Source organism: Anguilla rostrata, chromosome 9, assembly GCF_018555375.3.
Source record: "Anguilla rostrata isolate EN2019 chromosome 9, ASM1855537v3, whole genome shotgun sequence".
NCBI classification, from domain to species: Eukaryota; Metazoa; Chordata; class Actinopteri; order Anguilliformes; family Anguillidae; genus Anguilla; species Anguilla rostrata.
Genome location: NC_057941.1, coordinates 42,301,434 through 42,326,520, shown reverse-complemented (window position 1 = coordinate 42,326,520; position 25,087 = coordinate 42,301,434). Strand labels below are relative to the sequence as shown.

Here is a 25,087-nt window from a genome sequence, read left to right as displayed (position 1 = left end):
GTGACAACAGCGCTATGCTAGTTGACAATCAGACAAAGCTAAGCACTTCACAAACGCAAATCTGAGGGACAGCAGCACAGAGAGCTGTACAAAATTGTTCATGCGAAAAGAGCACGCTGGGTATCATCCTGCAACGTACAAACGCAACAGAAATTGACACGAGTGATCACGTGACAGTCAGCAGCTCCGACACTTCCTCTGACTCTGAGGGCTGCAGAGCACGTGCAGACGGGACGATGTCTGACGCATTCCGCAGTCAGACGCGTCCCAGCATCTGCAGTGAGCTGCTGCCTTCTCATCACAAGAGGGAGCCCAGCAATGTGGGGTCGGGGAACCACTTAACGGGCTGGAATTCATAGCCCGATTCCCACTGGAACTGAGAAAAGTTTTTCGCTTTAGCCGTTTCAAAAATTGCTTTCGAGTGCAGCTCAGCGAGCCGTTTGTAGTTCCACCTTTTATATGGTTCATGGGGCTTCAGTTCTGCGTCTGTACGCAACAGTGCACGATGCACATACATGCACACAAAGACACGCGTGTGCACGCCCACACACACACGCGCACCGCCTGGGTAGGAGTAGCCAGAAAAGGCCGCAAACCTTGCACCGGATAAACACAGTTAGATAAATAGTGTAAAGTAAGAACTTGTCAATAGCTGGTGGGCATGGGTTTAATGACCATGCTACCTCCACATCAAAGGCTTCAGACTACAGCATCGACATTTCATCGAACGGTCGACCTTGTGTACTTTTGCAGGTCTACATAAGAGTAAAAAAAACATTTTAAATGTTTAAACACTTTTGGTGGGAAATCAGAATAATTGAAACAGTGGATGTGCCATGTTCCTCTGGCAGAACCGCATGCATTCACTCAGAAGGGCAGTGTGGAGACTTCAGGTTATCTCCTTAAGAAACTCAGGACTCACCATGTTTCCAGTTGGTGTTCGGTACTTGCGCTCTCAGCTCCTGCTCTCCTCCCCTCTACCCCTCTCCGCTTTCAGCACGGACTCCTGCCAAAGGAGGGGGAAAAAAACAGCGTTCAGGGGAAAAGCAACACCTGCAGAGGCTGCTCCTCTGGGCCGGACACCCAAGCCCTCTCCCCCCCCCCCCCCGCGCCTCCACACACACACGCTCGTTAGCACATTTAGCATGCAACCCTGCTAGCTGGGCTAGCCCTGTTGGGCTTCACAGAAGGTCTGCAGAAGGACAGAGAAAGTTGCACAATGCTGTGGTTTTAGCTGTTTGTTACCATTTTGGTATATTTCCAAGAGGCATGTCATTGAACACACTGAGGGACAAGTTTAATCACTGGTCATTGTTTATTTCATGAATTCAGCTTGAAAGAACTATAATGAAAAGTACACGCTGAACTCTGGGTTACATAAGCAAAAATAATATTTCCCAAGCAGCACACAGACTGATGAGTGACTCTGAAGAGGTTTCCTCTTTCAAACTCGTCTTGTCTGAACAACCTTTTATATCGCATACTTCTTTATTCTCCAAACCTGTACTGTAATATTATGATCAGAACTTCAGGCCCATCCCATTGGTGGCATTCGACTGTTAATGTGGGAGGGCACAATACTAGTACAGGAGTGACTGTGCCCTGCTGCTGCGTTTCTTCAGTCTACAGTCCACTAAGAGCGAGCTGTGCCATTATACTCTGTCGAAGAGCTGCGCGACTAGCGCGACAGGTGGAACTGCTAGCCAGGAGACCGCAGGTACCCGACTGACCAGAGGGGTCGCTGTTGAGTCATGAGGTTTGGAACAGGGCAGAAGCAGAATGCGTCATGTTCCCTCGAATGCTTCCAGAACTCCAGGGCACAGCTGGCACAGAAAATGCAATGCACTTACAAAGGGAATTCATGAAGGGATGAATCATCAGAATACTGTACTTTTTTACTTCTGTGGTAAGTGTCAGATCCACAGATGAACACAGGCCCGCGGCTTTAAACGAGAAAGGGATATATTATAATATATACATATTATAATTGGTCCTGGCAATTTTTTTACCCCAGTTAATGAGTAATCAGGAGTTTGTCGCATAACTAGCAAATAATGGCATGCATTACTACTGCCCATGAACATATTAGGCTAAGCATAATATACACTGCTGTCCCATCAGTGGTAAATGTGCCCGAGACATCACAACCCGCAGAAACGTACAACAGTACAATTTACAAAGTATAGGAAGATACAAGCGCAATATCCATTATGCAGCCGATTATAAGGGGAATTTCTATTTAAGTTGGGATGAATGCTTTTTTAAGTGAATTTACTCTTCCTGTGGTAAATATGGAAACTCAGGACCGTGAGTTTCTAACTAAACCTGACACCAAGACCACTTTAAACCACATTCCTGTAAAAACTTGGCATAACCACAGGTATGCGTTAAGATTCGGACAGGCACACCTTTTAGTTTACGGTCACAGAGGCCATGGAGAACCAAGAAAGTCCATGAGCGCAGAGAGAAATCGTTATCAGCGAGGACAAGACAAAAATCACGAAAAGACCAGAGTCCATCCCCCAGCATTTCTCTTCGTCCTCTCAGGACGAGACCTCTTCAAAACTGCAGAATAGCCGTGTCATCCACACAGGTGCTACAGAATCCTGCAGCCTCCTCACATGTTGCAGCCTGATTCTGACCTAAAGTATCCGGTTACAATACACAGGAGTAATCCACAAGGACTTAGCATACCAAACAAGTGCACTGGCAGCGCTGCACACAAAAAAAAACAACAACAACCTGGTCACGTGATCGATTTTTCTCGCATACCTAAGAAACCGCATCAAAACGCTCACACGCAGGTCCGACTGGCGAACGACGCCAAAACCGAGACAACTCGGAGGTTTCCGTTCATAACAGAGCCAAGCGCCAGCTGTGACTATGCACTTTTCCCGCGGGCAACCTCGTAATTTGGCCGGTGAAGGGTGTATGCTGACAGGGCACAAGGTAATTCTCAAGGGTGAATCTCGGGTTTCGTGATGCAAGAGAATTCCCATGTGTGCTCGCAAGGAGAACTTGTTTGTGCATCTCTTTAGAAAAGGAGGATGCCGTCTCAGAGACAAACACACAAATGAGCTTCAGTTCAGTTCAAGTAAATCAGACTACAGCCATTTCGTATCTCATTAGCCCGTAGGTATGTTTATATGAGTGACGTGTTAACTGTACTGTCTAAACCACAGTGTTTTCTTTGCTCTTATTGATGGAGAATTTTGAAGTGCACCGAATCACATATTTGCTTTATACAGTGGATGTTTTCTAAAAAATCCAGGTGATGATAGTTTGAAACCGCCTAACTGTACACAACCTGAAAAGGTCTGGATTAGCCAATCAAACATTAAAAGCAGCGAGCCTATTTAAAAAAAAAAAAACTAGATTTCTGAATGCCAGTGTATATTTGTGTAACCCCAAAGACTCACACAAATGGAAAATAAATAAACCATGACAATAAATAAATAAATAAATAAATAAATAAATAAATAAATAAATCACTGCACTTATTGGGGGGCGGGCGGGGGGGAGTTGGTATGCAGACAGGACTACTTTCATTCAGCAGGAGGAGATGACCTAGGTCTATGGCAAGTCACTCCTTATCAGACTTCTTAAGGTGTCTGCAGAAAACTTAGAAGCTGTCCTCTGTCCTGGCTACAGACAAACCACGTGTGCTGTCAGACAGCCACACACACACACACATCCCAACCCCTGCTAATAGGATATGGGGAGATTTAAAGGAAAGGGAAACTGAAAATATTTTAGACTCGGAGTCAGGTGATATAGGCAGGCGTCAATAACATTCCTGGTGCAATTCATTCGATTCACGGGTTTCCCCATCACACAGAATGATTTTTGTAATAATTTCATTACGGCCGAATAGGCTATTCGTAATAAGATGGCTGAAAACGTAATGCCTTAAAACTATGTACAATAGCCTACATTTATTTTTATATACGACTCAGCCTAATCCTCTCCCACGCGTCTCATGGTTAACAGTTTGCCATACTGGGGACGATAATACATTCAAATAGTTATTCATTTGTTTACATGAAAACCACAACTGCAAAGTAAACTAACCACAGGTAGCCCGTAGGCACATGCGCTTACGGACACTTTCACATTAGGCTACTACAAGAGTTGTACATTTTTTGATAATATTGAAAATTGAAACGGCAGGAAACCGCAAAATAGCCTACGTAATTCAAACAGCAATCGTTCGTAAATAACTTCGATCTTAAATTAAACGTTGTGCTTTAGCAGTACCTTGTTCGTACAGTTAAATCATCCTCCGTGCAAAACAATCTGAAGACTACTTGTTGCTGGTCCCCGACTCGTTCCTGCAATTGGCTCCTGTCAATATACGGAATTTAAAAGGTGTTCCTTGCGTGAACATACGAACGCTCGTCTGCTTCGCCGAGGAGCGCACAGCACACTTCTATGGAAGTTTAAAAGGGCGAAAAAGTTTGTCCGAAGTCATTCAAAAGCGGACACGCCCGCTGTACTCAGAGAAGCAGCGCCGTGTGTTTGTGCGCAAAGGCGTGCTCTACGTGACCGCCCTGCACCCGTCAATCACAACGCTCTGTGCTTTCCTCAACCAAACTGTCGCACACGATGATCCTCAACTAACAATGGACCGCTTTTCTTTGTGGTCGCTCTCATTCATGACCAAGATTAGAGTTTACCACTCTGTCTCAGCCACATATTTATCAACTCAAAGTGAAGGAAAGTAGACCTCCACTTAATGCTGTCCAAGACATTTTTTATTTTTATTTTATAGATGCCGTTGACAGATGTCTTATTTCAGGCAAATTTACTATGCAGTGTCACTTGCAGGATATGTATAAATACACCACACACACACGCACACACAAAAGAGACGCAAACACGAAGTGAATTTCGCCAAAGGGGCTTGAAAAAATGTACCTACAGATAATTCTAATTCTCAGATTAAGTAGGCTCATCAGCTCACCCTGAACAATTTTATCCTAAAAATAAATAAATAACGGCCCCACTTGTTTCAACACGCTATATAAAACAACTTTACACAAGATGATACAGTCCAATATACCAGACATAACATATTTGACATTACAGTATCTAAAGACTGTCATAATCTTTTGCCACTGAGCCAATACTACACACCTCTAATCTGTTCAAAGTTCACATAACAGGTAAATGAAGAACCAGCAGGTTCTCTCCTCCCTCAAAACAATGCATAAAAATCTCAATAGCAGCAGTAGTCTGACCAGCAGTGAATAGGAAATGACTGAACTTTCCATTAAAAAAAAATTATGGCATCTCCAGAGCTTCCTGTTCATACAAAAGATGGAAGCGTGTTTGTGAACTGAGAGAACCATTACAGTAGCTCATTTCAACTCCGGAAAAATGGGCTCTATTTTTTGATAGCAATGCACATTCAATTCTCTGCCATTAAAATACTGATATCACCATTGCAGTCATAAACTTACTGGCTTGTTAAACGACTGTGCACATTGCCATTCAAACAAATTCAGATTTAAACCATTTGTTTGTTTGTTTTTAAAATGAAATTAACCTTACTATGCAGAGTATATGCTTAAAATCTATTCTGAAATGGTGCAAGGAACCCAACGTTCTATAAGCTCAAACTTACCAGTTACGATAGGTTAAAGAAACTGTAATTTGACAGAATACAGATAATGAGAAGCACTGTTACATTTAAATGCAAATATACATAGACAGTGACACTTCTTTGCATTCCAGCACATTGGGGCACATGCATTTCACTGTATGCCATACACGTGAACATTCATAGACCTAATGAAGCAGTAGACCAGTCAAAATGAAACCAGAGGAAGCACACCTTTTACCTGTATGCAAAAAATGCTTATTTCCCCATTCAATAGACAATGCACTGCGAATAGCATTCTTCGGGGCCAATAAGATACAGCGTACACAATAAAACAGGCATGCGGCGTCGCCCAGCTCGGCAGTGCGAGAGCTGTAAATGAGCTGGCAGTGAGCGCACATTGGCACCGCCCGCAGCTGTCTGTCGGTAAGTCAGCGCCACACCTCTCGCGTTATTCATAGACACATCGAGTACAGGGGGCCGAGTTTTTGATGCCGCATTTTAGCCGGGTGATATTTAAAAAAAAAAAAAAAAGTCGACAGACCTTTAATTTGAAAGTGCACTGCACGCACGTAAACACATGCTGCATGTAAATAAAACCTGATGCGCTTGCATGCAGAGGCTTTGAGAGACACTGCACATCAAAGGTGCTCGGTTGAGTTATGGGATATCCCAGCCCCTGCAATTGAGACGTGCATGTGCACACTTTCCCCCCTGCTCTTGGCTCTTCCGAGCTCTTCTCTCTCCCCCGGTGAACATTCGTCCAGATTCAGCAGCGGAGCAGAGCACCGCGCCGCTTATATTTTCTGCAATTCCCATTTGCATGTTTGGCCCGGTCTGTTTGCTCGGAGGCCGCCCCACCCGTTTTAACCCTTTTACATTCCGCTCAGACGAGAGGTAAAAGTTTTGGAGCGGGCTTTTCTTCCGCCCCCCTCCCCATGTAGTGCCAATCGAAGGGTTAAGATGGAGGACCGTGGAACTTGTCCAGAGTGTGAACAGAAAACATGGCGAAGCAATTTTAAAAAACCGAGCAGCACACCAACTTTCCAGTGTCCAGCAGGGTATGGCTGTTCGCAGTGCCAAAGTGTCGCAGGGACCGAATCCTCTGGCGAATGCATTGGGGCCTTTTCCAGTCGCTTTCAGTTCCCCATAGTTATTCCCCTGCCCCTTGACACACCCCCCCTCCCCCGCCCCCCCGCCTTAGCCAATGCACAGAAAACTTGGTAAAGAACACATCAGAAACCACAAAAGAAAACATTTCAGCAATTCAATCTCCTTATAGCATTATTTAGCTAGCATATATTGGGCTCACTTACCTTCTGCAGAAATCTTAAGCGGTTAATCTGGTTGTAGAGCGTTAAAGGTTTTGTGTTGCGCTGAAATGAAGTGCTATCTCCCCCCCCGCCCCCTTCAGAGTGCGAGTTTCCTCCCTCCCCGAGCCAGCTCTTGTTAAAATCCAGGCCATGATGTTGATTTGACTACGTGCCAGGTTCCTTTTAGCTGAGGGAATCTTTGCTAGTGCACAACTACAGCTTATGTATAATATACCCCAGTGAGCTCTCAGTCACTTATTTAAAATGAAGTCACAGGTTCCCACTTGAACACTGCTTTCATTGCTATTGGGACAGAACACCTTGCAGATCCCTCTAGCTGGAACGGAAGGTGTTACATGAGCAAAGAATCCACCGTCACCCCCTTAAACCCAGATCCATCATGGCACCCTTCTTAAATTCCGACAACGAGCAATTCTCCAGTCACGCGCGCGGAATGTGCAAAGCTCGCTACCCACAAGAGCATGGGCGGCAGCGCATTCCCATTATGTTTCACCCAGCCATTTTGGATCGGTGCTACACAGAAACCTCCGAGGGTCTCGTATTTCACAGCACAGGGAGGCGGCCAAGTGCAGGACAAACAGAGAGCGAGAACGGTGTTTGCGCTCAAGTCGGCGTTCGTAACTTTGAGGGACCGCGTGCAGACAAATCAATCCTCCCACAGCCTTCCACAAGCATTCCTCAGACACACCTTCAGCAGATGCGAGCAGGTTCCCGCAAGTCAGATCTTATCCGGGCTTCGCCTACTAGTAATGTACGGGCCAACAGCAGCGTGTGTGTGTGTGTGTAGCATAGCTGTGTTCTACAATTATCCCGCCAGCCATCTATTTGAGCTGATGTTTATTCTATCCACCCTGCACTTCAGAGTCGGTGAAGATACGTGACTGGACTAGCAGGAAAACACGCACACGCCCACTGAATTTCGAAACATTCCGAAACGATGCAAAGCGTACACAGGCACCGCAAACTAGACGCGTCGGATTAGAGATGCCTCGGGTGATCCCCGCAGTCTGTGTTCTACTGTACGTACGGAATGCATCAATTAATAGCAAACGTCAGCATTAATCAGGCCATCAAAGAGCACAACCACTACAAGTTCACAGCGATCTTCAGTCGATGTCCAGTGGTGTCATGATAAAAAAATTTTTTAAATGACTCATCAGACTTCTCTTAGAGAAACTGAATATACTGTAATAAATTGTAAATGGGTGGACGTTTTGGAGAATATAATATTTCACAGAAACACATCAAAACCTTGCAATATCTGACAGCAGCAATAATGTTTAGGCTACTTTCCCGACATTTATATTGTGAAGCAGTGGCACGTTGCAATACCTTGAGGAAATATTATATTAACTTATTTTCAGTAGGCTCTATATTACATTTCCATAAAGCATGATTATTAAAGACTGGGTGATTTAAATATTCAAATCGCATTTGTAGCTGAATGTCCCTTCATCTTCAAAAGGGAATTCATTTTTTAACTTCAGGAGCCAGAGAGTGCCTTCTCCTCAGATCTGTATAGCACAGCTAATGTCAACCAGAGAGCGTCCGATTGGTCTCCTCAATTACAAGTCTATATATAAAGTCGCTCGGCATTCAGAAAGTACTGCCGATATCACATGCCCGACGGTATACCTGACCATGTGATATCTCAAATATGAATTAATGTTTAGCATCAATCCCCCAGGTGTCGAATTGGTCTCCTACGTTACCATCAAAACAGCATCAATCAAAACAACTTCAGTGCAAAATTACTTACAATAATCTTGCAAATGAAATTTGCCAAACACAGAAATAATGGCATAACTCCCAAAGCCCCAGGATAATGGAAATTCGACATCGACTATCCAGAATAACTAAGAATGTGACATTAAAATATACTGCATCCCCCTCCGATGGAAAGCAAGAGAAAAAATGTTATAGGTCAACTGTCTGCTTCACATTTCAGCATTGTGGTGACGCATGACTAGGAGTCATGGATTGTGTACAAAAGTTGTGATGTGTAATGACACATCTGACAGAACTGTACATGTAATAAGCATGTACAGTTATAAACAAATTAAAAACATCAGAAGCGACTATAACCTCCGTGTCTGACTTTCATTTTGAAATCAATAGTGTTCTGCAAAATAGCAAGCAGAACATTTGTATAAAAGTCCATGGACAAGTAGCCTAACTGAATTGAAATTTTAAAAAAAGAAAGTCAATGATCTTGACCTCTGCCATTCTGCCTTGGAAAAAATAATACAATTTAGGGGAAGTGGTGAGGAAAATAGGTTTTTGTTATTTATTTTTTTTAATTAAGTTAAATATTAAATATTTAAGGTTTTTTAAAGAATCCATGCACAATTTGCCACACTACACACTGAAAACACTAAAAAAACCCTTTTGTGATGGAACATTTGTAAAGAACCTGAAAGCACTTCAACAGTAGACCATGAAAAGAACTAAAAAATAAAATAAAAAACACTAAGGAAATTTGTCTGTAAATTTCAAAATAGCAGATATTCTTAGACCAACCTCTGAATACCCATTTCAAATATGCAACATTGATAAAGACATCTCACATATTCTGTCAGAATAATGTAAAAATGTAATTTGCTAGGGATTGTGCCTTTCAATACTCAGAGCATACAAAGTCCTTGTCTGCTCATTTTTAGTCTGTAAATTTCTGCAGACTCAATATAGTTATTTTTTTAATGCTCAAAACTCATCATATCCGGCCTTTAAAAGGGCTGTAAACAGTCAAGATTAAGAGCATGTCAGTCAGGCTCCAAACACAGGAAAAACAAATAAACTACCCGCTGTAAACTACCTTCAAATATACCTCATGACATGAGTCACCAGAAATGGGAACTCTGGGTCGGGGAGTTTGAGCTGGTTTCAATTCCACATCAGGCTTCAAAACAAAACCCTCCTTTCACAGCTTTGTTTTGAGGAACCAAACAGTTGACAAAATTTTTTTTAAAAATTTTCATTTTCATTTTTTACATTATGTAAGAAATGTAGACTTCAAGACGTTTGCGGTCACCTGTTGCCAAGAGGACACATTTTCTGGTATAAGCTCAGGGCCACTTCACACACATCCTGTTTTAGGTCATTAAGTACTGGCGATGGATTGACACTTTAACTCTTTAACTGTAGAGCAATGAGCCTTGAAGTGCTTGGCCGAGGTGACCCAGGGTAGTCTGGGCTAAGCCAGCCTGGGTAATTTGATACTGGGTGGAGCCCGATCCCACCCAAGAAGCAGGAGGCAGGAAGGACTAGTTGGGTTGTCACTCATGTGGCATCAACTGAAACACTGCGATTAGCCTCCAATAATACTCCATTTTGCCCCATAACAAGCTGCAAGAGTGTTAGCGTCCAATCGGAGAAGCGGATAACTAGGGTGGAGACACATACATTGTGCACACGTCACCCCAACAAATAGCAGATCAAGAAGAGGCCATTTTATCACTGATTACTGACATTATAAATTTGCAACCTGCTCATTCAACTGATCTGCATAACATGTTTTTCTAGATCTAGCCAATACTTAGAGAGGAAAAGTTCATTTGATTTTAATACAAATAATGAATGTACAAAAACCTTATAGCCAGGGTTAAGGAACTTTTTAAATGTAATTATCCCTGTTGCACATGGTTGGACCTCAGCTCTAGATTATAGGAAACTAATATGTGTTTATGGCTACAGAAAGGGAAAAAAGGGCACCACTGACAAAGCAATCAGAACCCAAACACGAACAGAAAGAGGGAGAGAAAGACTTCCGTTCAGTCAAACTCAAGTGCATTTTCTCCACAGACAAAAAGGTCATACAAGAGCTCCTGATTGGTTTATGACCATTTCATCAGTAGTGGCAAGTATAATGGCAGTTATCAAAATGTATTTAGTGATCTTTCAAAAGCTTTCCCTTAAAACAGCAAAAGAAATGGAGGAAAATGTCAATTCCTTGAGGATAACAGGGGGTAAAAACTGACACAGTACCGTAACCGAGCTAAACTGACCCTTGACAGTCTGAGCTTCAACCAAATATAGCAAGCAGGTTAATCCACTAGCGACTAGCGAGAAAGGTCTTTAGCTCCCACTAGCTTCTCCCATTCTCTTCAGTCATTACAAATAAGAGTGGGCTTCAGGGTTTCAAAGAGCATTTGAAAACTTCCAATGAAGGAAATACATCATCAATTTGAGAATTTTATTACCGTTAACTATTTAAGAGAGAGCGAGTCACTCTCAGCTCAAGGCCAAGAATGGAAAAAAATAAAAAAGAACAGAAACATTCACCCAAAAGGATTACATTTCTATCTTCTAAAGCCAACAAAAGCAACAAAAAAAGTGTTTGGCAGAAATATGATCTGCCACTAAACTGCAAAACCACACTACACTGTGTATGGACTGGCTTTGTTCTAATAACTGTGACTTCCAACTAACGACCTGCCTGTGAGGCACTTGGCATTCTGAAAACATGAGCCCTGATTGGGTGAATGATGTGTTAGATTTGGAAACTTCAATTTACATACATACAAGTCATACTTTCCATGTGGGGCAGCAGAGCAGGGGAAAACACAGCTGGGGAAAGGGAGCCCAGGCTGAAAATTTCACTTCTTTTTTCCTCTTAAAAAGGAGTTTCACTTACTGTGCCTCTGCACATCTGATAGGCACTTCTACGGCAACAGATACCCTGACGACCATGCCCTCTTAGAATTTCACAAGAAAAGAGAAGGAAAACAAAAACAATAACAAAGCAAGTTTGGGCAAGGTGATCACAGTAAAATTAATCAAATTAAAAAGTACTAATAAATATGTAAATAAATAAAAACAAGAAAAAGAAAATGGGAGTCGATGCAGTCTATTCTGCCATCACTGCGGAACCTTCAAAGAAAACAGATATCAACCTATCTGTCGACCGCCTTACTTGCCATTCGCACAACCAAACAAGAAAGGCTCGAAGTTCACCAGGTGATAGCAAAACATAGTATTTTTCGAAGGGTAATGCAGTGCACCCTTATCCTGCACCAGATACGGGGTCGGAATAGCTTCCCATCGCAGTCAAAACACGGGGGTAAAGGGCAGAGATGGCGGCGACATTAGAGGCCCAGCGATGGCGGTCATAAAGCGGTTCAGCCCAGCGCTGCCTCCTCGTGATCTCTCCTTCAGCATGACCCTTGATACGGATTAGTCCATATATACAGCCGGCATTTCATTACGGATCTGGCACGGTTAGCAAGACCCATGCCATGTGTCCTCTGCACGCACTTCAAAGCAGAGAGACAGAGGAGTGTTTAATGTAAATGGTCAACTCGCCCTTAAATTTGTGAGTCTTAACAATATACTGTACTGAGAAAAAATGTAAGAGAAATTCCCTGTAAAATCTAATGTACAGCCTGACAAATTTTTTCCCCCATTTGAAAAGTTTTTGTCATCAGATATGAAATGTTAAATGCTAACAATTCTTAACGGTGCAAGTCAAATGAACCGATAAAGATAACTTCTTGCAACTCTATGATTATGATCGCATATGAAATGCAATATTTTAGCGTCTCATTCATTTACACACCGGGTGTTATGTTTCAATTTATGTCTGCCAGCATAGCAACATTACTTCTTATGCAATTTGTGACTTCCGAGGCCAACCTTCAGACTAAAATTAGCAAATGGACCAGACTGGATTATCTAAATTAACCATAGCTTAGATAAGTGCTCAGCAGGATCAGTGAAACTACCTGCAAGTCTTCCTGCATCTGATCGATAGCTTTTCAAAAATTATGTACTCAATGCTCTAGAAATCTTGCTTTTTTAAATCGAGGAAAGCTAATATTGGCTTGCTGTGCTTTGAGCACATTTGTTTGTTTCAGTTAGGCCTAGCTGAATTATAATTTTAAAGGAAACAAAACTCTTATAAAATGACAAGACAGTATTTTTATAGTTTTACTTTTTTCACTATAAAATGTAAGTTAACATATTCTTTATCGATAAAAACAATGCAAGAGAAACATTTCAGAAACAAATGTTTTGATTGCACCAACTGCAAACGAAGAGAAGCAGCTTCAGGAACAATTTGTGGTTTTTCATACTAGGAGATAACGCCAAGGCTGCCTGTTTAACTGCCTGTCTTGTACCAAGTGGCTACCGTGGGAGAAGAGGGACACACACACACAAAAAAAGTGTTACATCTGTCTTGCAGATGAAAAAAAAAAATGTCTTGCATCACTCAAGAGGTGGAATATTTTCCAGACGGGAAAAAGGTACACGGCAGACAGACCTGCCAATCAAATCCCCACAGCCACTGCACACTTCCACATTCCTCCCCAACCTCGATTCACAGGCTGAATTCACAGAGGAAGAACAAGTTATGTAATCCTCTGCCTGGGAAATACAGCAATAGAAGACACCGGAGCTTTTTAGCCGTGCTACAGAGGGTGCACCTGTGACAGATGATGCTAAATCTGTCCCCAGAAGATGAATATGCTAATAGAGATGTGCCATGTTCAGGACGCAATTTACAGGTCACAAGCCAATAGACAATCATGGTAGCGTCCAACAGTGTCACTGAAAACACCAAACAGTATTCTTTTCCACCTAGCATGACACTAGTCATTATTCTGAGTACAGATATCGATAGTAAAGAAAAAAAAATGCAATGTATTAATATTTGGACAAGTGGGGGAAAGCTGTTTTGGGGGAAAGTTGCAACCTTTTGGTGTGAACAGGTTACAACTGACTATTCATTCCCATGCAGCCACAATTCTATGTACTGGCCATAGAACGTTTTCTTATTTTTTTATTTTTTTTAAACTGGTCAATAACATGGATACCATGCATGCTAGCACATTCAGGTAGACTGATGAGTCAGGAGGACAGTGCACAGGCAGTCTACTGGAACTCCATTTTCCATATAGGTTCATTTCACTCATGAAATGGCCACATCCATGCAGCTAGCTTCTAATAAACAAGCTGCTAAATACCGCAGAACACCTCCCCCAGCTTCTGCATCAAAGCTAAAACTGTAAAACTTATTATAACACTAATTTCTAGGGACCTTGATTAAGGCCTAATGCAATTTACCTAGTCACAGTAAATGGAAAAATATGATATGGTGGGCACAATAGGCAAACCTGTACCATATGATCATTGCGAAAATGGATTCTGCAGCTAAGCAATGACAGTATTTTCAATGCCTTTACCTTACATCTGATTTGTATTTCCTGAGGGGGTTTCTTGATGACACTAATGCTAGTCGCACGATTGCCTAGCCTTGTTTTTTTGGCCCCCGGTGCCCTCTTGATGATACCATATTTTTGTATTATTGAGAGTAACATTGGCATTCTCCACTACTCTATGTTGGTCTGGATAAGAGCGTCTGCCATGTAACAGCAACGCAATGCAAAGTTTTGTCGCTAAAAGTGTAGGCTAACTAAAGCCATGAGGATGTCTTTTCGTCAATGCACCTGCTGAATTTCAACTCCTAAGACACGATGGGAGCAATGCAGTGCAACCCTGTGTTTTATCACACAGTAATAAGGACACAGAATTATATGTTGTTCGGATAACATCTTGCATTTCTGACTGCTGACCGCAGCACAAAAATCCAACCTGCAATTTGCCAGCACAGCCATTTTTGTTGCGAACACTGAAACACAGCCGTGCTAAAGGTAGGCTACATGCGTGTTCTGCTTCCAGAACCTCTCAATAGTTGAGGTTACCACATACTTTGAATCTGAACTAAAGCTTATCATAATATGAAACAAAAAGCTCCACCCATTGAATGGTTCTTGAAAAACATTAGCCTACAAGCCCTTTACTAGGTAAATCAAATCAATCCAATATGAAATTCACCCAGGCACAGTATAACATATTTTAGTGTAAAATATCCCACATATATAATCTCACTTTATGTACTTTGTACTGGGGTATCATAAATAGGCGCAATTAATAAATTCATTTAAAATATAAAAGGAGTAGTGAAAGCTGTACAGTGAGATGTGAGTCGAAATGCATCCTTTTATTAAAATTTGGATATTTTTTTAAAGGACGAAAATGAGTAGGATATAAGGCCACATTCTTGTCTCCCATGTCCCATCTCCACCCCCTTATAATCAAGATGCTGATTACAGAATGTTGTTACGATATTGGAAGATTCTAGACACTCAGTAGTCTGAAGAGAATAGGTTCTAGTCTTAATAGAATGTCTCAATGAATTTCCCTGTTCTTCTGTATGTAAACACGTTTGAAACTGTTAGCTGCTGGAAGAGGTCAGGGAGTGCCTGGGCAGTGGAACACTTCACAAAGCCGGCCGTGCAGTCGCACTCACGTAGTTGCATGTTGCAATGGGTTTCACTGTGTCATGCGCGCACAAACAAACTGTACAGGATCCACTGGCGAATAAATGGTGTCACGGTGGGAGTTATTTAAAGAGAGGCTTGACCTGTTATTTGATCAGGAGCATTAATCAGACATTTCAACCAGCAATGGGCTGGCTGTGGATTTGGCATGGCTAATTGACATGGAACCATCAACTGCTTCAGCAATTGGGACACACTGGCAGTTTCGGCCTTTAGACGTATTGGCGCATGCATGCTGTAACCAAGATGTCGGGAAATGGCCTTGGGCTTGCAGAATCTGCAATTCCACCATTACATGACCATTACAATGTGAGGCACTGCCCGACCCCAACACATATTTAGTAATTTCTTCAACATAAAATATGAAGAATAACACATTATCATAATACCTCCGTCGCGTTAGTGATTTACTCTGACAGGTCGGTGTAGTTACCCTGACTTTTGGCTTGCCTGTTGGCCCACTGACTTTAATACTAGCAACGTTATACACACAATTTCACTATAATTGATGTTATATGTGACTAGTAAAACAGTAACGTTACCTCTAGATGACGATCTACCTATTCAGGGCACTTCCAGCTCGATAATAAAACACCGAATCATTCAAAAGCACATATTGACGACAGGTGAAAACCCAAGGATTGGCTAGCACCACCTAAAACCGAATTTTAAAGGGATTCCAAAAGTATACAGTTGGCTTGGTATCCAAATTTATCTTACACGACTGGCCCGACACAATAGCATTTGTCAAAGAACTTGGTGACTTCATAGTCAATATCACGCCCACTTACACCGGAGTCAACTGCGTCTGCGAGACATTGGGGCTACAAAATGTATCGTTCCGAGGTCGCTAGATAGCTCCGTTAGCTATACATCTACGATGTATTTAAATCGAATAATTTGATAATTAGAGATGTGCTTGCAATGTTGAAAAAAATCCTGATTTGGCTTGCCTAGGCTCATTCGTGCAGTAAAGATTAGCTACCTGCATACGGTCGGATGTTTTGGTTATTTAACCCAGTTTAATACCCAAACTGGTTCGCAAGCGGTGTATTATCCAGGCAGGCGGCGTAGATGTCGGTATCGGTCTTGCTGGTATAACATTAGTAGCTAATTGCAAGATGATGTCAACCGCCTTTACACATTATGGACGCCAATGCCTGCGCCGTCATATAGCCTCCTTAGCCAACAATCTACACAGGAATTGTGTTAGCTACATAATTGGCAATCTAGAGAAGCGCAAAACAACCAGACTGACTGTATAACGGTGTAGTTGCAAGCGAATAAATGATTAACATACGGGTGTTACCTTTTGGACGTGTAGCTAGCTAGCTAGCTTGCAAGTACAGAAACAACCGTCAGATCTCATTGGCTACTGAATGGCCACAGTTGCAATGGGTGAAACACATGCATGTTAACCATTTCTTATAGATTACAAGCGAAAACAAGGAAAACAGAAATTGAATTCACAGTGCTCTTGGCGCAACACCGCAAAATGCATTCAAAACGATCACGAATAATCACATACATTTTTAAGAAAATACAATCGAGTTACTCACTCAGAAACAATCAGCTGATACAACGGTGACTCAGTATACTACACCACTTCCGCATTCAAGAGCGATGACCTATGTAACAGCCAATCCAGATTAGACAACCAAATAAGTTTCACCAATAAATTCGCGGTATTCAGAACGATAACGTCATAGGCTAGATGAGCCCAGCCAATGAGAAATCACAACAGGTAGAAAGTCACACCGACGTTAAGGTTTTTGAATGGCGCGTACACACCCACGTGTAAGCCAATCAAACACCACACTAGAAAAAGGAACGCGATCAACTTGCAGCGATGCTATTGGACAAGTGGAAAACCTGAAAGCCAGTAGAAAATCACAGCGCGGCACAGAAGAGTCACATGCACGGGCGCATGGGTGCTATTTTAAAGTGAAAGGCTCTTCTAGAATTTCTATAATATTCACACAAAAATCTCCACATAATTAACACGGAACACCAGAAGCTACGACATGTTACTAAAGGAGACCTTTTTAAAAGTAATAGACGTGGTAGCTTCTATCTAATTGTTGTCATAATAATGAACAGTACAATGTTATATGTTTTGTACAAAAAGCTGATTTGTGATACTGTTGTTGTATTTGCAATGATATTATTACTTACACTGTTTATTATGATTATGGTTATTATTTGAATTCATCTATTTTCACCATGATTATATATTGTTGCCATATTTTGATATGGCATGCATTCACAGTCATGCAGTAAATTGTATCTTAGAAAGCTATTAGATGAATCTATTCAGTCCCATCCTGGCTGGGATGTTCACTAATTTTCCTGACTGCAACAGAACACTGCAGCATCTTCGGTCCTGCCCATTTGGGATGAAACTCTTCCTACCCACCTAGGATTTCAAATGATCTATGCATTTATAGCCATCATTGATCGTTACTCCGGTCATGGGCGGTCGTACACGAGCCCCACAGTTAAATGCTTTCAGTGGGAAATCAGCAAGAGATTTCCCCTTGCTCCCCAGATTATTCATTTTAAGAAGCCCTCAATCTAAGGGCTTTGTGCCGTGGCCTGTTGATAATAGCTTACATATTTAATTCAACCTTCATTCAAAAGCAATTATGCAAAAAATTAATTAATTAATTAATTAATTTTAAAAAATGATAAGAAAATCCTGTGTGTCCCAGTGGCTAACAGTTGTGCAGTTTTAAATTAGACCAAGAATCTTCTAAGAATTTAAATTATTATTTTTTAAATGCTTGATGATTGTACATACCTATTATATTCTGCATTCCAGAGGTTGCCAATCAGTCCACAGACCACTGACAGGAAAAATGACCTCCTCTAAATGAAGCGTGAATGAAATATGTACATGAAAAAAGAATGGTTTTATAGGAACAAGTGCTTTTACCTGGAGCTTCTCCTATGATATCCTGGCACAAAACATCTTTTTTTGTTTTGCTTTGTTTTGCAGTAAGTAAAATTGAAAGTAAATCAAAGTAAGATTAAAAAACATAATCAATATTTTCATAATGGCATTGGAAAATAATCACAGGCGCCTTTAATATTTGTGCATGCATGTGGCCCAGATTTCATTTTCCGTATTCCTAGTGTTTTGTAGTCAAACGCTCAAGCTATTTCTGTTGCTGGCCTTCACTTTAATGTTTTGTGATGACTTCAGATGCTCTTTTGCTTCCGCTATTAGGCACGCAACCCCTTCACCTCTCCTTTAACTGTGTGACAAGACCGTGACCTTTCACTGCAGACCTGGAAGAACACCACCTGCTGTCCCACTCCAGAAACCCATCTTTCTGGCTCACGTAGTGACTGGCGGTGAAGCGTCCTGCAGTCACAAGGAGGAGCTGAAGTAAAACCACGGTGGAGATTTGGATTGGATATTTTACTCGTGGTAGCAGCTGCAATGTCTGATCAATGAACATCCTTAAAAAAACGTAAAGGTTGCAAATGAGTTTGGACCACGGTCTTTTAGTAGTGACCATCGGGGCTGGCTTTGGGATATAGCTGGCCCTAAACAAGAATGAACCGGGGGCGGAAATTGGGGTTGGGGCGGGGGGTATTGTTAACTGGCTTAAGAACAATAGCATCAAAACAGCTGTTCGCACCATGTGAATACTTCAAAAATGTCTTTCCAAAAAGGACACATTAAGAACCTGATTTGTGTGGCCCATAGATGTTTCTGGCCCTAAGCGATCGCATAGAGTGTTTATGTCAGCAGACAGCCCTGGTGATCGTGTGCAGAAATGACTGGAACCAGGGGAACCAGAGGAGGAGGACAAGGAGCTGCCACTGGATGGAGCCATTTAGGGGCCCAAGGGCACAGATGGGGCAGCGTGTCCTGCAAAAAGGGTTGCAACAGCGGGGATGAACAAAGATGAGGAAGTGTAAAAATAAAAGAGTCAACGGAAGGCTGCTGGCAAGAGCAGGGAGGGGAGAGAGAGGCTGGTGGAGCAAGAGGCACAGCAGATGCTGGATGTAGTCTCAGGAAAGGGAAGTATTTTAAAAGAACACCATTTAAGAAAGAACAGGTCAAAAAGTCAGAAAATGAGAGCGGCAGATGAATCAACAAATGTGTCCATTGAAAATAAATGGGGGAGTGTATGAAGAATGTGAGGGGAATTAATTTAATAGTGTAAGAAATCTGTCTCTGATGCCAATATGTCTGCTGGCCACACATTCCCTTGATCTTATCATTATCACAATACAGTTGGTACAATGGTAGAATAGCGACCGGGAGTGAGAGATTGGGAACCATCCAAGTCAACAGACGTGCTAATTCAATCACAACAGGACGGCCAATACAGTCCGGCCTAATTGATAGGTGTTACAGAACTGACTATATCCTTCTTAGTATGTGTATTCAACACTCCTGATCAAAGCTTTGAAAACAAATAAGAAGCAGCCTCTGGAAAGGTTCGTGGTTCAGTCTGACTCTGCTGAATTCAAGGTGTCATTCGTCAAACTTTGTACATTTTCATCACGTTCGAGAGACGTCCTTTTTTCCTTACAATAGGTTCTGTGTACATGCAGAAGTTGAGCCTGATGTAATAAAGGAAATGTGTGAGTGGCTTTGAGGAAGGGGTCAGAAAGTATGAGTATTGAGTATTAGAGTGAATGTACCCCCCCCCCAAAAAAAAAAAAAAAAAAAAAAAGAACAAGACCAGATGCGATACAAAGAACTCATAGAATTTTGGGGACAAAATATTTTTAACAACTCCAGGCTTCTCTGTGAGTAAGGTCTCTTACCTTCGGTGAGACCACAGGAAGGTGAGAAACGGGGTGTGTGACAAATCTTGCTTTTAAACTCTTACATTTTTAGTTACATGCTTGGCTAAAACTAAACCCCCTGGGCAAGGGGCATGTGCAATGAGCTCCATAATGTTTGGGACAAATTTTTTTCTTGACTTGGCCCAATACTATACAATTTTTGATTTGCAATCAAACAAATCACATGATTAAAGTGCTGCTTCTCATCTTTTATTAAAGTCTATATTTATATACTTTGGTTTCACAATTATACATTTTGGTTTAGTGGAAATTACTGCACAGTCCCTAATTTCAGAGCACCACGATCTTCGGGACAAATGGCTTCACAGGTGTTTCTCATTTGTCAGGTGTGTTCAATTGCTCCCTTAGTGCAGGTATAAGAGAGTGTTAAGTATCTAGTCTTGATTCTACACTTCTGATTGCTTTGGAGTCTGTTATTGGCATTTGTGAGGACTAGACCTGAGCAGATTCAGAAGTGCAGATGCTTCCAATGAAAGTCAAGGAAGCCATTATGAGGCTGTATATATTGTATATATATAAAAGAAAACTCATTGACATTAGCCAAAACTTAGGCTCACCAAAATAAACTATTTGGAACATCATTAAGAAGAAAGAGGTCCCTGGTGAGCTTAGCAATTGCAAAGGAGGCTAAGGAAGTCCTCTACAGATTTTGACAGAAGACTTCTCACCATAATGAAGAAAATCCCCAAACCAAGGTAGTTACCAACCACAAAATCTAATCAGAAACAGCTGCCACCAGGTATCAATTAGCACAGGCCCACATGCAGGACCAACAAAGTGTACACAAACATAGTCAGAAGTGCACATACTAAAGACTTTAGATTAGACAAGACCCCACTTTGTCAACATTACCAGCTCAGACAAGCCCCCGCTTGGCTCAAGGGCCATGACAAAAAGGGAGCTGCATACTGACACTTTTAAAAAGCAAGTTCACATTTATTTTAAATAACCTAATTATACAAAGAACAGCACAAACATGGGGTGTGAAAGTCAGCATTATCAGTAGCGTAGGTGGGTGGATGTGTGAAAGGTGTGGTGAAGCAATGTTGTATGGTGTAAAACCAGAAACACAGCCAATACCTAAACAGAAGCCAAAAGGTGGGGAGAGAGCTCTCCTTAAAACTGGAGACAGGCACATCTTAACTCTGGGAGCCCTGGACACAGGTGCTCCCATTTGCACCAATGACCCTCTGCTTTGCCCTTCAGGCACCTGTGAACAATACAACAACGATCAGCACCGGTAGTAGAGTAGGGAGTTGTCACACTCTTCAGAAGGCAGAAGTGGATGTGTCAGTAACTACTGTCTGCAGAAGACTTCACAAACAGAACCGTAGAGGCTACACTGCAAGATGCCTACCACTAGTTAGCTGAAAAAACAGGATGGCTAGGTCACGTTTTGCTAAGAAGTACCTAAAATACCCAGCAGAGTTCAGGAAAATGGTCTTGTGGACAAATGTAGAAAAGATTCACTTTTATCATAATGATGGCAAGAGCAAAGTGTGGAGGCCAAAAGGAACTGCCTAAGATTAAGAGCACCACCTCTCATCTGTGAAACATGGCGGTGGGGGTGTGTATGGCTACCACGGGTACTGCCTCATTTGTCGTTACTGATGATGTAACTGCTGATAGTGTACAGAAGCATCTTATCTCCTGAAGTTCAACCAAAAGCCTCCAAACTCATTGACAGTGCTTCATCCTACAGCAAGACAATAATATTGAACATACTGATAAAATAACAAAGGAGTTTTTCAAGCCAAAAACTGGAAAATGTGTGACTGGCTATGTCATTCACATGAAATGAATTCAATTGAACCTGCATTTCTTATGCTGAAGATCACCATTGTGTTACCTAATTCAGCGATAGATAGTGACTTAACAGACATTTATTTTAATGAAAATCTTCGAGATTATTACTTTAAGGCAACTAGCCCCCTAAACAGGCAGCATCACCACAGAAGATACTCAGCACCTGGTGATGTCCATGGGGCACAGACTTCAAGCAGTCGTTGAATGCAAAGGATATGCCACAAATTACTAAACATGCCACAATATACTAAACCTGACTACATTAATTTACATATGTGCAGTTTAACACTAGATAGGCAGTATTTTTTTTTTTTTTAATTTTAAACTTCCTGTTATTGCCGAGCCTGACAGCCAGCGAGCTCTCTGCATGATTTTTCGTTGTTGGCTGACGAGAGCTAAATGACATAAATGTCTGTAAACAACATCATGAATTTGAGGATAAAATAAATAAAAATACATCAAGATCTAAGTGACTTTGAAAGAGAGTTCATTGCTGGGGCACAGATGGCAGGAACTTCAGTCAAAGACAACTCAACTGGCCAGTGTTTCAGTTGCAACCGTGACGAAAAGTGACATCTGCATTTAGATCTTTGGGAAAGTCGTTAGTAAATACAGTTGGAAATTGCAGGCGAAATTGCACCTTTGATGACCGTGATGCTCGTACATTACTGCGATATGTACGGAAAAAACAGAAGAGCAACTCTTCCTTATGTGACTGAAAATATCAATGCAGGATGTGAGAAGGCTGTGTCAGCAAGAACAGTGCATAGCCAACTACAGAGAGAAGGATAAACCCCTCACTACAAAGATGAATGCACATGTGTGAGTTCAGTGGTGCAAAAACCATAGACACTGGTCTACAGGAATGTGGAAAAAAGTCATGTAAAATGGTCAGATGAGTCATCCTTCACCATATTCTCGACAAGTGGGTGGGTGCATGTGTGGCGTACACCAATAGAATGGTACAGGCTTGAATGCTTGACCACTACAGTGATGGGGTCCGGTGGCTCTGTTATGCTGTGGGGGGGATTTTCCTGGCATGGTTTGGGTACCCTTAAAGGGAAGGGTCACTGCAAATCAATACAAAGTTATTCTGAGTGACCACCTTTATCCCATGATGAAACATTTCTATCCTGATGGGAGTGGTCTCTTCCAGGATGACAATGCCCCCATCCACAGGCCACTGAGAGGTCACTGAATGGTTTGATGAGTATGGAAATTATGTGAATCATATGCTATGGCCTTCACAGTCACCAGCTCTTAACTCAGTTGAACATTTTTGGGAGATTTTGGGCCAATGTGTTAGACAGCGCTCTGCACCACCATCATCAAATGTATTATTATTTTTTTTCAACTATCTGATATGCAAAATGCATCTTTTGGAGAAAGAGGTTGTGCAGTTGTTTGTTCATGATCTTTAAAAGTTTAATCTACAAGAGATTCAGTTGTTTCAAACCACTTCCTAGGTCCAGTCAGTTGTTTGAGAGAGACTTTAACAGTTCATCATTTCTATATCTACAATGCCCACAATTATGTATCCCCACCCTGAAGCCTTGTTCAGCCTTATCACAAGATTGCAATAGACGAATTTCGATTGATTATATGTGCAAAATTTGTTTTTTTGATAGCGGTTGAAAAATTTGTATCAAAGCGTCTGTCATTCAGTTGCTGAAGAACGTGCCAGAGGAGGGAGCGACACATTCGCACCAGTCCTAAGCACCAAATACCTGCTGCCTATTGCCTGGGAGGGTTTTTTGTTTTGTGAAACACATGACACAAACTGCAAGCTAGAGCAGGCTAGATGTGTTAGATTGGGCCAAGGCATGGGCTGGAAAGTTGGCGTGGGGAACGGTCTACAGTATCTAGTGTGACTTAAAGAGGCGGTCTTCAGAACAAAGGAATACACAGAGAAAGCTTGGCTATTGAATTCCTTTTTGGCCTACAGTACATTAGTCTTTGAAAAAGCAGCAGCACAGTTGAAGACATGTAACTGGTTGACTTATTTCTTCAGCAGTTGGTCAATGACAAACAGGAACAGTTTTTATGCTTTACATAAGGCATTTTTCTGTGTATAAACTGCCCATAAACAATTCAATAATGCCACCACTTTCAGTGTTTATACTAGTATAAATATTACATTTTGGGGATATTTTATTTTACATGAGAAGGTAAATTGCTCAGGATTTCAAACAATTGACAGCAAACAGCACTGACCTTACAATAGAGAAAAATGTTAGCTTTTGTGCACCCCAAGAGTACCTGCTACTAAACACTCATGTGACTATGGGAGTCCATTAGTTTATCATATAGCAGTAATCCTCATCAGACAAGTTTATGGTCTGCCTCGTGCAGAGGTGCTTGCTGAGCATAAAAACACAGAGAAATAACACATTTTTAAAAAAGAGTAAATTTGTGCTCAACTCACCTGTAGATGCAACCGCTTTATGTTGTTAGATTTGGAAGTTAGATTGTACACCCCCCCCCCCCCCCCCCCCCCCCCCCCCCCCCCATGAAGTGAAGCAGTGTTGCTCTTTACCAGAGACCAAACCTGAAGTCATGGATTAACTACATTTGCCAATGATTCCAAATTAGTCTAGAATCACCTCGCCTACCCAATAGAATCTGATTTGCTCCTCTGTATGGATGGTTGGATAAATCACACTAAGAACATGTCTATCATTGGCCAATGTTCTGTACAACTGTACAAATTTGCACAAGTGCATTGTGCATTTACCACATTCTCCAATGGCTCTTGGCCAGAAGAATGAATTAAGTCCAAGTCCTGAGTTAAATATGAACTACACTTGTTTTCATAGATCTTGCTGTGCTGTTTTTCCCCCCCCCACAGGGACTCTGCTTCAAACTAGCAGCTCTAACAGAACCAAAAACCACTACATAATGAATAGTTTTTCTTTGGATTGTATAATTGCAATATAACTGTGATAAAAGACAACTAGTCATACACTTCCTTCAGCTCTACTGATCAACGGCCTAGATGGCATGCAACTGGCTCAGTCACAATGCCATAACAGGAAAGCAAAGTGAAGATCGATATCCGAATGGAAACATACTACACTGAGCAAACATGTCTTGCTGAACAGAGAATACATAGCCAGTTGACCCTAGATGCCTGGACGAAGAGGTGGAAAGGGCGTGTCATCTCAGAGACCAATCAC

The 25,087-nt window shown here is 41.8% G+C and overlaps 1 protein-coding gene across 4 annotated transcripts in view; it reads right to left on the bottom strand.

Moving 5' to 3' along the window:
* Positions 1–16,958, bottom strand: part of mtmr4 (myotubularin related protein 4) — a 78,626-nt gene extending 61,668 nt beyond the window's left edge. The window contains exons 1-2 of one of the 4 annotated variants that reach the window (XM_064352231.1): positions 16,835–16,958; positions 923–1,006 (exon numbers count right to left, since the gene is read on the bottom strand). In XM_064352231.1, coding sequence (XP_064208301.1) covers positions 923–925 — 3 coding nt within the window. In that variant the 5' untranslated portion in view covers positions 926–1,006; positions 16,835–16,958. Of the gene's footprint in view, positions 1–922; positions 1,007–4,257; positions 4,534–6,918; positions 6,995–16,584; positions 16,697–16,834 lie in introns of those variants that run through there. The other 3 variants (XM_064352233.1, XM_064352232.1, XM_064352229.1) reach the window with 3 other exon arrangements.
* Between the last annotated feature and the right edge of the window lie 8,129 nt (positions 16,959–25,087).